Source organism: Colletes gigas, unplaced genomic scaffold (assembly GCF_013123115.1).
Source record: "Colletes gigas isolate AHSC1104 unplaced genomic scaffold, ASM1312311v1 Colletes_gigas_Sc00009, whole genome shotgun sequence".
NCBI lineage: Eukaryota > Metazoa > Arthropoda > Insecta > Hymenoptera > Colletidae > Colletes > Colletes gigas.
In genome coordinates, this window is record NW_025106638.1 from 4,979,271 (window position 1) to 4,994,163 (window position 14,893).

Here is a 14,893-nt window from a genome sequence, read left to right on the forward strand (position 1 = left end):
GTTTTTGTACATAACAAGTAGATTGTATTATTTAATATAAACTTACTAACAAAGTATTTCTATCTATAAAATTAAACTTTAGAAGTCACGTCTTATTGGAGATTTGGCTATTAAATTGATATTGATTGGTCGAAGACCGTGAGGGAGAGGTTATGTTAAACGTCGAGCAACGATGCCAAGCTAAACGTAGATAGGTTCCATCGTCGAAATCCCCCACCACTTACGCATACTAATGCATAAACACGCGTAGGTAACCAGTGTTACCAGTGATCGTAGATCGATCGATAGATCTGGAACAGATGTGTACCCGTAAATCTCAGAACTTGAGTACACGCACATTATGATCTGTGTATCTCAATGCCCGTACATCCATGTATTATGAAATGCACGTACATATTAACTACGCGTGAAATAGGAATCTCTGGTCAAGAGTGTCGAGATTCGAGACTCGAAATCGTACGCTGTTGACGCAAGTCGAATTTCAGCTGTTTCGAGAGCAAGAGGAAAGAAAGGTTCATATTCATCTTCTTTCTCGAATGCCCGAAGCTATCTAAAGCGCCGGAGCTCACGTAAGTACACGTAGCTGTGCATTAGTATGCACAAGTGGAGGGGACAGTTTCTTTTGAGTACCGGTTTACGATCTGATAACACTACAGACAACTGCGATAAATTGAGAAAAATGGCGAATTTGCGTCTTTTTTATTCGTTTTGAGTCATCCTTTTTGTTAGACGTGTGTCACCATACGACACATTCTGAATCGACTCTTTTAGGGTAAATATATCAATAGCTGGCAACCGTAACACTTAGGCTGGGGACACATGAGCGCTGAAACGACATCCGTTTTTATGTTTTTCCTTATCTTATAATTGAAAACAATCAAGCCAGACAGAGGAACGCCGATCTTGTTTGTCTTCGTTGTTTTCAATTACTTTAAAGTGAGTTGGCTAAGTGTTAAAATACCACCATATCATATATGCACAAAATTTGTCATTCTGAATTTTTTGTTATTATTATATTATAATTATTTCTTATAAAAAATGGTTAATTGATACATCGATATTCTTATCTATTTTCTTTTTGTATGTGGGGAAATTCTCATGGACACCTGCGAGCCCCCCCGAAGGGAAGGCCCGCAGGTAGTGCCGGACTCTTCCCGAATAAAACCCCATAGTGACGATCCTCAGGCGCATTGATGGAGAACCGGGAACTCTAGTGAGAGATCACAGAGTCCCTCACCATGCCGTGCCTTTCAAGCCCATCCCAGTGGGGGATGCTCCTCCCACCACATTCCCACTCAATCGCAGGAGTTTGGTCACCAGCGCCCGTGGCCCTAAGATATGGGGCACTAAGCCACTGGCCGCGGGGCCACGTTGGTCGTAGGACTCACTCGCGGTAAATATCATATGCCCCAGCTCACTCACACACATAATGCATTCATACCGGTGTTTGGTCCGCGGGAGTTTTCGCTCCGATCTCTGGGATGCCATACAAGGAGAATGCAGCCACCAGCCCTCACAGGCTAATGACCCCATCCCAGCGGCTGCCCCTATCCATCACCTAGAAGGGAGTCGTTCTGCTAATTTTCTAAATAATTGCTTAATAAAGTTCACATAAAGGGTACTTAATTATTGCATCAACAAAGTACATAAGTTTACAACGAATATGAATTACATTAGTAACAACATTTATGTAAGTTTTTAATTAAGATGAAGTCATGTTGTGTATTCGGTAAAATCATCCATATAAACGCGTTTGTTCGGCCTGGGCGATAAATCGTCAGTAGTTCCATCTGGATTGTTGTTTATAGACTCTTGTAAAACCCGGTTTCGTAATCGTTTAATGTGGCGTAAACGCTCCAGCCAATTTGAGGCATATGGGTTATGACTATTTTGTTCTAAAGACGACGAAACCATTGAAGCAAGCTGTAAACAGTAACATAAAATTACAGATAGTTACAATTCGACTTTTAACACTTTTAAAGAAACTTACATTGGCATGAAGAGCAAGTTGCCGAGACAGAATGGCTAAATTCTGATCAGAAATAATTTTAGGTTCACTATGTCGAATATGTTTTGCTAATTCTTCTTTGACTTGAACTGTGACCTGGTTGGTACCATGATCTAAAGGTTGAATTACAACGCATGCGTAATTGAATTGTCCCTAAACAAAAAAAAAACAAAGTCATTGCAGTTTTATGAAATTTTTAGATAATATTACAAGAGCACATACTTTCACAGTTTGTATGTTGTATAGTTCTCCAGATTCGTTGTAAACGACAGTGACATAATTGTTTCCAATGTGTTGCTTTTTGGACGTACATTTTGGATCGCTAGGTTTTGTGGGCATCAGAGTAGCCACGTGAAAGGCCACCTAAACAATTTTTATTTCAATTTATCGTCATTGTATATACAGGGTGTCTTAAAAGGATTATATTCTATTATAATGCAATCACGTCGTAATTTGTAATTCAGATCTTTCATTCGATTAAATTATAATGTATGTATTTATATTAATAAGTAAACACAATATATATATATATATATATATAAAATAGTATGAAAGTATTAATGACTGGTAGAAACCTGCGTGACATCGTCTTGCCAAATATATGCAAAGTTTCCATTTTCGCCATTACGATCCAAGCCTCCCAAAAATACGCTTTCATCGACGTCTTTTAATCGGACCAACGTTCCCAATCGTTGTAAGAATTCAGTGTATCGAAGAGATCCATGCTGATTGGCTAAAATTTCAGTTTCGTTGGAAGCTTGACCAGGGCCAACATAAAGAACTCCGATTTTATGGGTTTCGTACGGTTGTATTCTATCTAAATTCGTTACTGCTCTTTGCACAGCCGTTGTTTGTGGAACCAGCAAAGGTTTCTCCGAGGGAGAGCCAAAATGTGCAGTATGATATAGTTGTAAAAACACGAAACTATAATGTATAATAAAAACATACATGCATTTAAATTCGTTGTGTCCTATATTTAGAAAATGCTATTCGGTTACCTAGGATTAATACCGGTTTTAGGTGGGTCTTTTACACGCGGTGAATTCCCTCTACGAATATTATCCCATTCCGCGCGAGATTTTTTCACCGGACTCATGACGGAAATCGTGTGCCCCCTATCACGAAATGGTAAAGGCAAAGGGGGCAGCATAGAAGGATCGGGTCGTTCATCCTTTTGCTAAAAAAAATTCGAATACTTAAACTTTAATAGAAACAAAAATATTGATTGGTTAATTATAATTATATATGTTACGATACTTTATCTGCGAGATGATTTCGTCCGATGGGAGGTTTACTCTCCGCGCCTAATGTTGATAGTTTTTGACCGGAATCGAGACTAGATAAACGGGGATAAATTTGGGTGGGCGATTGTGGAGGTTTTGTGGTAGACGATTGTATTTGGGAAGCGCGCGCTTGTACACCCAAGAAGTTTCCTTGTACCTAGAAGGAAAGCATATGAAGGTTTTTTGTACTGGAGCTTTTAAATATATTAGAAATCTGATTTGTTTGAATTCTGAACCTGTATAGTGGTCGGCGATGGTGGAACGGTATTGCTAGTAGTTGTAAGAACTTGGGTGACTTGCGTTGCTCCTGGATAAGAACGTTGTGATTTTAATGCAGTCGGATGTTCTGACGTATTTTCTGACGACGGTGGTGTTGTACCCATGCCAAATATTTCCTCCGGTATAGCCTCGCAACTCACTCTGTATTTATCAATTTTATCTTTATATACAAGGTGTCCGTCCATAAGTATCTAAGCAAATATCTCGTAAACGATTGAAATTAGAAAAAAGTTCGATAAAAGAGATTTACACAACTTCAAATCAGTTATAAGGTGCACATGAATTATTTTTTTTTTAATTCCTGATCTTTCTTAGTTACGAAGGTCATTCTAATTTTTTAAAATGAACACGTAGAGGTCATTTGTAATCAAAGTGATGTCTTGTTAAAAATTACTATTATTATGCATCGCTTAGAAGATAATCGGTAATATTATTCGATAAATATTATATGTATATGTATGTAGAAGGAAGAAATAACTTATAGATTACTTGCATGTTCTTCTTACAGAAGAAAGTAGTAACGTACCTCATGTCTTTAGCATACGTGGTTTTCGCATGTTTCTTCAATTCTGCATCAGTTTTAATTTCCACGTCTGCAGACGATAGTTCACGATCTACTTGTTGCAAATTTAGTTTCTCCTTGTTTAAAAATGGATTTTTCCAATTGGCACTCATCTCTGGGCTGGAATTCGATCTCCGCACTGGATTTCGCGAACGCCGTAAATCTATCAATAATTCTTACATTTTACGTTTCTCTTTGAATACTCCTTCATAGTTAAAATAATACTCGATCGTACCATCTTCGCCATCTTCCAAACTTTCTAAACTATCGCGTGAACTTTGCCTCGAAGGATTCGGTCGTGCTGGTGAACCCGGTATAGCGATTGGACCCGACGATACGGAAGACGATGTCACAGATTTCATAATACTGCTATGGTCGCTTTGCACTTGGTCTGCATTCTTGTCTGCAGTATCCTAGAAGAAAAAATCTTATAAAATATCGTGATAGTAAGACGTCCAATGATATTTGTGTATAGGGTAAGATTGAATAAAAATACAGGGAAAAGAAGAACATTTTTCGATTATAGGATTAGTTATGAAGATGCAAAGTCCCGGATTTTTTTTAAATTTTCACAAATATCACTAATTTCCTTAATATGATTCCATAAATAAAATTTTAGAAAAAAATTTCTTCGTACAACTTCATAAATAAAAATCGAAGGCTATAAGGTCTAGTAATCTTGAAAAACAGGCAATTCTCTCTTCGACCATCAATCCAAGAAAGAAAATTTTAATTCAGAATGTTTCTTCCTACTCTGGTGAATAATGACGAAACACATTCATCATTAAGTTACAAAATTATTCGTTCTCGACTAGAATGACTAAACATTTAATAACGTTGCCCATTCTTCAAAAATAAAAGAATTTTCTGATATTTCCCAAAAGAAATCGCCTTTTGGAAACTACCATATGTTATTCTTCGAATATTTTTAAGTTACCTCTGCCTCGTCTCCCGAGTATTCTGACGTAGATTCTTGCTGTTTTTGCAATAAATCTTGGTTTGGCCTGTACAAGGCCATTATGTCGTACACAGGGAAATCTACGTGAGTTTCGAATTGCATAGAATTCTGAATCCTCATTATCCAAGACATGTCTCCCGTAGGCCTGCGCACATATATTTCAGCCCAGCCTTGACACCAGCAAGCGCACAGAATATGTTCTTCCTGTTTCTCGCTGTTGAGTATTTGTTCCAATTTTGACGATTCAACTTGTTCCTTGTCAGCTTTTTCTACAGAATAATCCCTTTTTGTTGCATCCAAATCCTCGGAGACCTTTTTCAATTCTTCCGTCGGAGAATTTGCAGCTGTGTTCCCAGTGGAGCTTCCGTGGCCCCCAGAAGACTGTCTGGATAATTTTTCCTCCTTTGCTGTCTACGAACCAACCATTTAGTAAATTAGGAAAAAGATGTAACAATAGCAAATTGGATTTCACATTTAGTATTTTATAGTTTTACGTTCCTATGCCCAAACATTGAATAAAATATTATTTATATTAAAATTACAATGCGTGTATGCGGTTGTTCTTTTTACTATAATATTATATATGTAAAATATTTGAAACAAAAGTTGTGAAAAACTTTATACCCTACAACTTTTATTTCAAACATTTTTTTCATATGACAAACGGTTTTCAAGTAATTTAAGTGGACCACTCTATACAGGATGATCGACCAACCCTGGGAAAAATTTTAATGGGAGATTCTAGAGGTGAAAATAAGACGAAAATCAAGAATACCAATTTGTTGATGGAGGCTTCGTTAAATTGGGAAAGAATGAATGAAAAATTCGGTTATAAAATCTTTGATATTAGTACCTCTGTACTCGAAGCTCGTCTTAAATTCAACTGAGACGTTCTAGCATGTTCTGGCGTCTGGGTTCCAGGTTTGCAAGCAACCCAACAATTATCACAAAGTCCTCCTCTCATTGCTTTGTTACTGCAACCGCTCGTCGTAACAGTAATAAGTTTATTACCGAGTAGCCACGTCATCGATTGGCCTTCCTTGAGCAGAAAGTCAGCAGTTGGAAGTCTAAAACAAAAATAAATACATAGTAATCTTTTACAATTTACATAATAGAATTCTCTAACAACGAACAAGAAATAAATGTTTCGTTCATTGCTGGTCGAATGAAATTCAAATTTTTAATTATACAATGATAAACTAAATCAACAATTTGGTTACGGTAGAACAATTTTACGTTTTTTGAATTGGCAATCAACGGTGTTAGAAGTTTACCTTTTGGGTCGTGCAGAGTATGTTGAAAATGTGTAACGAGCCATAAGGTCGATGCAAGTTTCTGTGAGTTCCACGTGAAAGGTCATTAAAGCTTCGTCTATCGGAGGTTTCAAATCTGAAACTTTCCCGTCGCCTATAATGCGATTGGCCATAATTGGTCTCTCTCTCCTGCCTCTGCTGCCCTAAATTTAAAAACACGATATAGGTTTTTAAAATCAAATTCCCCTTCGTGCAAATCAAACTCATCTTGTGGGTGACCGAAAAGCGAAGTGATACAATGTAATTTTGTCGTTTCTTGTGTACCTCTTTCGTAATTAGCGAACTCTAGCACTCAAAGGACGACTAATTGATACTTCTAATGTTAAATAAAATTTTTATGTTAATTTTATGGTCAAGTATTATTACACACGTGCGGCACTATTTTTATTTAAGAATAATAACTTCACATCGGATTGTATCTTTATTACAACGGCTTAAGAAAACAAATTTTTAGAAGAACTTGATTTGCAAAAAGGTGAATATGACGAAAAGCATACCAGAATCATGTTAATTAATTTGCACCTGTTCCGTTAAACTCGAACTACGTTTTCTGTTCGACGAATCTTCGTTTACAAAATTGAAATCCGACTTCATTAGGTGCCCCTCCTCGAAAGGTACTATTACATTAGCCTTCAGACCCTGTGGCGAGAGAAAGATCACCGTAAGGAAACTTACCTAAACGTTATGCCTGATTTATATTGAAAATTTAATAATATATATATACATACTGTAGTAATAAATCTAACAAAGTCTCTTCGAAATGGTAATCGACACTTCAAAAACCATACAGCGATTACATGGTGCGCCAACGATACTGTATAATGGTCATACTTGAATGGATTTGTATATGGTAATAGGATAGCAAAGACGGACATGTACTGGTCACCGATAAAACTTGCGAATACTTTTGGAAGTCTAGTAAGGGCTGCAGTAAAAAAGAAATATCGTTTACGTCCGAACCGATACAAGACTTTTATATACATACATGTATAGGATTATCCACATTGAGTGTCATATCTTTGAACTGGCATAAACCACAAACTATTAAAAATATTTCGGGTTTCTTTACTTTAATATAAAGTCTACTTCATTACAGCAATTGTGAAAATATCATTTTAACGACCTCCTCGGCTTCTGAGCTGTTACCATGTTTCCTTACATTCCTTCTTAAAAGGATTAAAACAATATTTCTTTTCGGAAAATCCGTAAATATGTATTCGTAAAACTTTATGGATTATACAACACTGAGGCAAGTTTATTCTAATTATTTTAATTTAGTCAGAATTTAATGCATCTGACAATACACATTCATCGCATACTATTATTAAATTATTATATAATTTAACGTGGTAAATAGCATATTTTTAAGAATATCTTTGTGGAGTTAGCAGAAATGTTCAACTTACGAATCACGTCTGGAGCTCATTTTGAGAATCATTACAGTATATCTTTATATCATATACAGTAAAAGTTGGAATATTTTAACAATAAATTTACATTATTGATGCGACACTTAATCTGAATAACCGTATACTTACTAGCCGTTCAAACACATTATACTTACTGGATAAGAATTCCAAAATTGGTATAGCTATGTGTACCGTCGCCGAAATTTTCGACAAGTTCAACAGAACTTCTGACAAAAGTTTGTTCATCGCGTCTCGCATTTCTAAAATGCAAGTTGTGAGACTAGTGACACACTGACTCGCACATTTCGCTGTCAAACCCACCTAAACATCAAGATTTCAGTATTTATAACACGAAACTATGCTTTTAAATAAAAAAACCTTTACCTTTACCTCTAAACATTTGATCAGACGTTGTTGCAAATTAGGTTCCAGGTGCGCATGATACGAAGCTAACGACGCTAATACTGGAAAAACATGAACGCGAAACTCAGAAAGAGTGAATTTTGGAGGAACATTGTACAATGATTCTGGAAGTCTTAAGCTCTTATCACTGACCTATCAAGACATGTTAAATAAATTTTATGTGAATGTTTGAAAGATTGAAGATGATATACATGAACCGCTTACGAGTCAAAGTGATTAACCATATATTTGAACTTTCTAAAATTTGAGTGTCAAAGAACTTGATTGATACATCATTTTTATATTTAAAATAATATTTCCTTAATAATTATGCTCAATATTACAAATTCAAATTTTCAAAGGAAGGATAGTTAATCAATTTGGCAAATGGATAGCTCATATATAGCGACATACCATCGAACAAAGTGCAGCTGCAAAATAATCAATATCGTTAGTATGCCTTGACAATACCAACGCTCTGTTTTGCATTACTTGAGGCAACTCTTTTAACACGAACTGCAAAACTTTCCAATCTAGAAAAATATAAAAAAAATCCTAATTCATTACGTGGGCAATTTCAACGATATGGTAATAAATATGAATATGAACCTTTCTCTAATTTAATACAAGAGATGACGGCTTTGCACGCGTGTGCCAATGACATATGAGTAATTTGACAAGATAAATGTTGCAATGGAGCTGGACTTGCTGGCGGAGGACTATTACCACCCCCGCTATTCATCCGTTCAGTCGCGGCATGTTCTAAAACTAAATAAGAACTGAAACGTGTCACGGATGTATTTTTTTCGTCGGGAAATCCAAGATGGTAAAGTGTATTTGCCCTGATCTTCAAAAAACATTCGAAAATCTAGAACGGAATGTTAGTAGTTAAAATTGAATTTTATATTTTAAATCCAAGTTTGAATTAAGATCAGATTTCCCTCTTTTAATTTTTTAAATCAATTTTTCAGGAATTATTCTATAAACTTCATATTTCAAGAATATATAAGAAAAAAAATTAATTTTTTGAAAAAAAACAAAGGGCAAACCTGGCCTTAAATTTATATATTACCAGATATCTAATCGTGGGAACATCGTGAAAGACAGACGGATCTTTGTAGTGCTGTTCCAGATGATTCACTAAAATTTTGTAAGCACGTATCGCATGGCTCGATGGTAAATAGTATATTTTTAACGTCAATATCTTTATTATGCCCACAACTGCAGTTTTCGCGTCTTTGATGTCCACGTCCTTTATTATTGGACTGTCGGAATAGAAAGGCTTGTTAATCAACTAAAACAAAAAAAAAAAACAATATTAGTTATTTACTATTTTAGAAATATTCTATATATAGTTTTATTTTTTAAACTTGACTCGTTGCAGCTAAAAGAAATACTTATTCTTTATTTTTGGCTACTCCAAAAACCTACGATATTTCTTAAAAATCACACAAGCGGACGCTTCAAGAACGTTTCTTCCAAATATAAAAAATGTAGTACCTTTTCCAACATGTCCAAGAGTTCCAAACATCGTTTCGTATCGCATTCCAGGCAAAGATCGATAAGCAAATGGGCAACACCGTTACGAATTGCAATATCAGAATCCATGTCTACATGTTGAAAATATGGCACAACAATTCGTTCTATCAATTCATCCTCGTACCTGGATCTAATTAAAAAAGAAAAAAACAAAGTTATAGACTGTTTATTTGGAAACTATATTGTTCGATGATACCTGTTAATTTGAATCACGTTCGTGAAAACGTCAAGAACCTTCATTCTAACATTGGTACGCGTTTCGATTTTGTAATAACGTTCCATCAAATTAGCTAATCTCGACTGCCAATGATAGTGAGTTGGTCCTATAGTTCGCGCTCGATACTCGATCAGTTTCAAAACGGATCCTTCCTAAAAAAAAAAATATATTCAATTGCACGTGGTTACGAAAAGAGTTAATTCTACATGTTGTGTACTTAAGGAACTCGTGATTCGGCTCGGATTCGGGTCGGATTCGGGTTGAGAAAATTTGGAACATTCGGGTTCCAGAATCCTCCATTTTGGGTCGAACGATTATTCCAATCGAATTTTACACTCATTCTTTCAGAATTGTGAATGTTTTCGTATCGAAACAAAGTGAAATATTATAAAAAAAAATCTTTTATATTAAATTGGTACGGAAAAACCATAATTTAGAATTTTTCTAATCCGATTTCAGTTATATGTATAGAACTGAAAAATAATTAGAAATCTGAGCGAAAAATGTTTATAATTCGATTAGAAAAAATCACCAGACTCAAAACTCCTAACAGTGCCAGAACTACAATATTGCAAATATAGTAATTACAGGTCGAGTATCGCTGCATCGTTCGACAAGATCGTAAAATCGTGACACACAACCATTATAGTGATTGTTGTCCAATAAATTCTCAATGCTATTTATTGTTTCGTGCAAACTCATAGAAACTTGTTTGGTCGCAGGCTGATTGCTTGTTTCTGAAAAAAAGAGAGAGAGAGAGAGAAAGAGAGGGAAAGAGAGAGAAAGAAAGAAAGAGAGAGAGAAAGAAAGTAATACAAACCACAACTAATTGTATATTTCATACAAATGTAATTTGTAAATGTGAGATTTACCTGTATGAGAAATAACTTCCCGGATAATATCGAGAATAATGCTCCACGTAGGATCCCACAACTCAGCACCATATTTATTCACTAGTCTTTGAATTGATAGCGTAACTTCATACATAACAATTGGATGATTACATTTTAAAGCCTTGAGAAAGTATAGATTAAAATCGAACGTTGACATAAACTATTAAATATTTGGAAATGTTAATACCTACTTGATAGAAAGAAGGTAAAACAGATGTTGGAGTACACTCTAGTTTTGGGATTCGATGTGTACCCCAAAGACCCATATTTACATAAAACACTGCACCCCTGAGTAAGCGTACGTCTCGTTGAAAATTTGCATCTTGCAATAAACGACACATAGTATAGAGTGCAGAGTGACCCATGTGTGTTCCTAATAAATTACGCATTATCTAGAAGAACGTATTTGTATTTAGAATTGAAGCGTCGTTCTCTAATCAGAGATTTTATATCGGAATTATTCCAGCAAAGCTATACCAAAACCGATATACTATTACCAAATACCAAAATAAATACCGGTATTATTTCGATATTCCGTTCAGGTAATACTAACACAAGATAGGATATACTAAAAATTCCAGTTTCTTGGACACTCGGATGACGATGTTTGGGTCCGTTTGGACCCATTGTAAACGCGAAAAATAAAAAACAAGTAGCCACAACAAACCGAAAAATAAAACAATAAATAATGTTGACATTTACAAATATCATGTATATATATAGATAGAATATATAGAATTGAAATCACAACTATCAAAACTTCGGAAAATATTAAAGAACTTCGTAGAGCAATAAATTCAATTGTCAAATGATGTCAAGTTTGTAATCACGCAGAGTATGGCATGAAATATGATGTGCAATTTCTTTTAAACAATAAAGAATATATAATGACACAGATTAGATAAATGCAATCGATTTTCTTATGTGCTGCAATGAAGAATAAATTGCTTATTCTATTCGTATGATTCTTCTAAATTCAACTGTATAATTTGATCTAACAGAATGTGTACAACTTACCTTCCAGCTTATCTGACAGTATGTTTCGACATTCACGCTTCCACAGAGAGCAATGATAAAAGTTTGCAACGAGTCAGACTGTAAATTGCTGTAACATACAATAGCATCCAGAGCTTCCAAGCACCCAGAAACAACTTCAGTGCTATTGCTATAATAACACAGATGACAAATATACCTAAAAGTACGAAATTTATTGAATATAATTTTACAACAGATTGTTAAATTACAATAATGAATCTTAAAATATTTACTGAACGAGGCCTGATATAATGTCTTCATCTATATAGGCAGAATTGAACTTTATAACATTGACAAGCAGAGACAAAAATTCTGAGCCTCTCTTGCCATCGCCTGCAGTCACAACAGGCATCCAATCTAGCAAAAAAGGTCCCATTCGCTCTTCTAAATGGACTATATCTTTCCCATTCTCTGTCAAACTTTGCAACAGTTCCAATCTACCATAATAGTATTTAGTTAACTTGTAATATAATTAAGTAAGGGTAGTTCAATACACGTTTTAGTAATTGCAATACCTAGGACCAATGTCTTCAGGAATATTGTGTTCCTTGACGACCATGAAGAACTTTACTCTCATAAGCGAAGACAGTTTGGAATATTGGCCTTGTACCAAGCAACGCAGAAAGTTTAACGTGACATGTCTGTGCTCACGTGGAATGTCCTTTCCTAAAAGATCCTGCACCAAGTACCACAATCGTTCTGCTGCTTTCTGGAAGGTGAAAGTTCTAATATATCCTAATATAAACTATATTAATAGTTTTTCAACAATGACAATGGATTAACAAATCTACATACATCTTCCCATTGTTGATTAAGCACAGCATCGCAGAGGTCTTTGATTGCTTTGGTACGATGATGTACAGGACTATCAGGACTAATTTCCTTCTCGAGTTCGTACGTCAATGTAAAGTCTTCACGACTCTTGTAATTTCCTGAAGAAAGGCCAGTGATTAAGGAAACAGTTTTGGATCATTGTGAAATTATATTCGAAAATAGTGTAAATTGTTAATTCAATTATCGGATAATTAAAAAAATCGCAACTGTTGTAAGCACATTTACGGCAATTAGTTGTGGAATAACTGAGAAAAAAAAATCACCTTTGTTGATGCGAAAGAATTGTCTCAGTTTGTCGTGCAAAGTTTTGTTGTCTTTGTCTTTCGAGCTCATTTTCGACATTTTACGGCGAAACCTAAAAGGGAACGCGAATGTGGAAACGAAAAGAATCGTATTGGACGACGTTAGACATATCAAACCTAAACCCGAATCAAGGAACGTTGATGAAACGTATTTAGGCAAAAAGAAACGGAATGCCGGAATACCAAACACCAATCAGCTGTAATCGGTGACCATGAAAAACCATTACAGAAGACCGTCGAATCCGTCGATCAGTGTGGCTAAGATTTGCCAGAATTAAGTGCATCGAAAGCGACACCAGTCAGTGTGGCCAGATTTGGCATAATTGAATGCATCAACGACGACACTAGTAACGACAAACTTCCTTAGCGTCTAACGGAGTGGGGAGAAAGCAGCCATGCCATATACCATATCCAGCTAATCCAGCATATACTGCCATGTACAATATAAGTACTACTGTTTACTAGGTATTCCAAATCCTATGCTGTTGACGTGAGGTCGGATTTCAGTTGTTCAAGAGCGAGAAGGCAAATGTGAGCCTTTCTCTCTCGACTCCCACGAGACGATCCGAAATTACTTCGGGCAGCTTCGGAGAATTGAGAAAGAGGGTCAGTTTGCCTTTGTCAACTCTCCGAACTCTACAAGTTCACGTACGCGTGATCTGGCATACTGTGAAAGATACCCCCGGTGCATCCGAGGCTTCGTCTAGCATCTCTGCTCGTAGACACAGGGTTGACTAATAGTGACGGGCTCGTGGAGTCTAGCCTCCCTAACAAAATAAAGGTGAGCCTTGCGACTCGTTCGAAGTTGCTCTTAAATTGCAGTAATCGAAACAGCAGTAGCGTGATTTTGTTTCATCACCAAGTAGAAATAGAAACAGAAAAGATCGGCGGAAGGGAGGGGTGGGGGATGTTGTACTCACCTCTTCAGGATGGGCGCTGAAAGCGCAACACGTAGGGGCAGTGAATGTTGTGCAAAAGCGTTCCTACTGCCCCCATAAACAACGCGCGCGAAAGGTCGTCGTAGAAGTTTTAACAGGGTTTAAAAACAAAAAGCCTTGGCGATTCGAGAAAGAGGGTAAGCGCCAGTTTGTCTTCCTCGACTCTCTGAAACTCTACGAGCTCACGTATTCACGATCAGGCATAGTGTGCTAGAGTGAAATGAGGAGTTCCTCGTGCCCCCAGTTCCCGGTACTCCTATAATATACATCCTTACGGATTTTAATAATCTTGAAATATGCTATTAAGAGCATTATTTTGGAGAATAAATTGTTCAAAATAATACCCTTAACGACATACATGTTTCAAGCCTGTTCAAATTCGTGAGGATGTACACCTCATTGACAAGTTACTAGCAATTTTGTTAGACACCTGTATAATTACATTAATCGACTAATAGAACTTACTTCTGATAACTAAATTTTTAATTGCATTTGTTAATTGATTACCCCAATGAAATTGATTGATTGATGCCGAATTCTGGACGATACAGCTTTCATTCCGTTAAAATACAAAAGAATTCCTGAAATTTAATTTTCTATCTCATTTCTTCCTGTATTCATTTCTATGACCTCTTGACAACGTTGCGAGTGGCACAAAAATGATAATGGGGCTCTACCTCGTTTGTGCTGAAACTAATTTTTCGCTAGGTCAGTAATTCAGTTCCTGTGTTACAAAGTCCCACTACATGGTAGGTGTCTCTTTGATAGATACACGTAAAACTGAATAGAAATAACAAATATACATTTAACTATACAATCTTTTGTACATCGCTATCAAAATAGGATTTATTTATTTCGCGTTTATAAACGTATATTATATCTCACTAAATAAATTTAATATTAATTTAATGCCTTTAATTT

The 14,893-nt window shown here is 35.9% G+C and overlaps 1 protein-coding gene across 2 annotated transcripts; it reads right to left on the reverse strand.

The window, feature by feature from the left end:
- Positions 1-1,604: 1,604 nt before the first annotated feature.
- On the reverse strand, positions 1,605-13,426 carry LOC122397579 (tuberin). Of its 2 annotated transcripts, none has more exons than XM_043396831.1 (29): positions 12,996-13,426; positions 12,694-12,830; positions 12,414-12,607; positions 12,132-12,335; positions 11,881-12,055; positions 11,055-11,255; positions 10,843-10,984; positions 10,559-10,707; positions 9,950-10,122; positions 9,715-9,883; positions 9,287-9,508; positions 8,824-9,082; positions 8,629-8,747; positions 8,203-8,367; positions 7,968-8,133; positions 7,132-7,328; positions 6,926-7,042; positions 6,365-6,546; positions 5,944-6,157; positions 5,070-5,501; positions 4,368-4,545; positions 4,097-4,295; positions 3,528-3,711; positions 3,266-3,448; positions 3,007-3,185; positions 2,584-2,932; positions 2,231-2,371; positions 1,991-2,161; positions 1,605-1,923 (listed from the first exon to the last, which is right to left on the reverse strand). In XM_043396831.1, the coding sequence occupies exons 1-29, from the start codon at positions 13,072-13,074 to the stop codon at positions 1,714-1,716; spliced, it is 5,490 nt and encodes a 1,829-aa protein (XP_043252766.1). In that variant the 5' UTR covers positions 13,075-13,426; the 3' UTR covers positions 1,605-1,713. The 2 variants fall into 2 exon arrangements, with proteins under 2 accessions (XP_043252766.1, XP_043252765.1); XM_043396830.1 differs by having other exon boundaries at positions 8,197-8,367.
- Positions 13,427-14,893: the final 1,467 nt, after the last annotated feature.

Excerpts from the sequence above, each read along its gene's own strand:
- LOC122397579 (XM_043396830.1), bottom strand. The coding sequence starts at position 13,074 with ATGTCGAAAATGAGCTCGAAAGACAAAGACAACAAAACTTTGCACGAC. Across the intron at positions 7,329-7,967 it reads AATTTTGGAATTCTTATCCA|CCCTTACTAGACTTCCAAAA; the intron begins GTAAGTATAATG and ends TTTTTACTGCAG. Across the intron at positions 7,043-7,131 it reads TTGTTAGATTTATTACTACA|GGTCTGAAGGCTAATGTAAT; the intron begins GTATGTATATAT and ends CTCTCGCCACAG.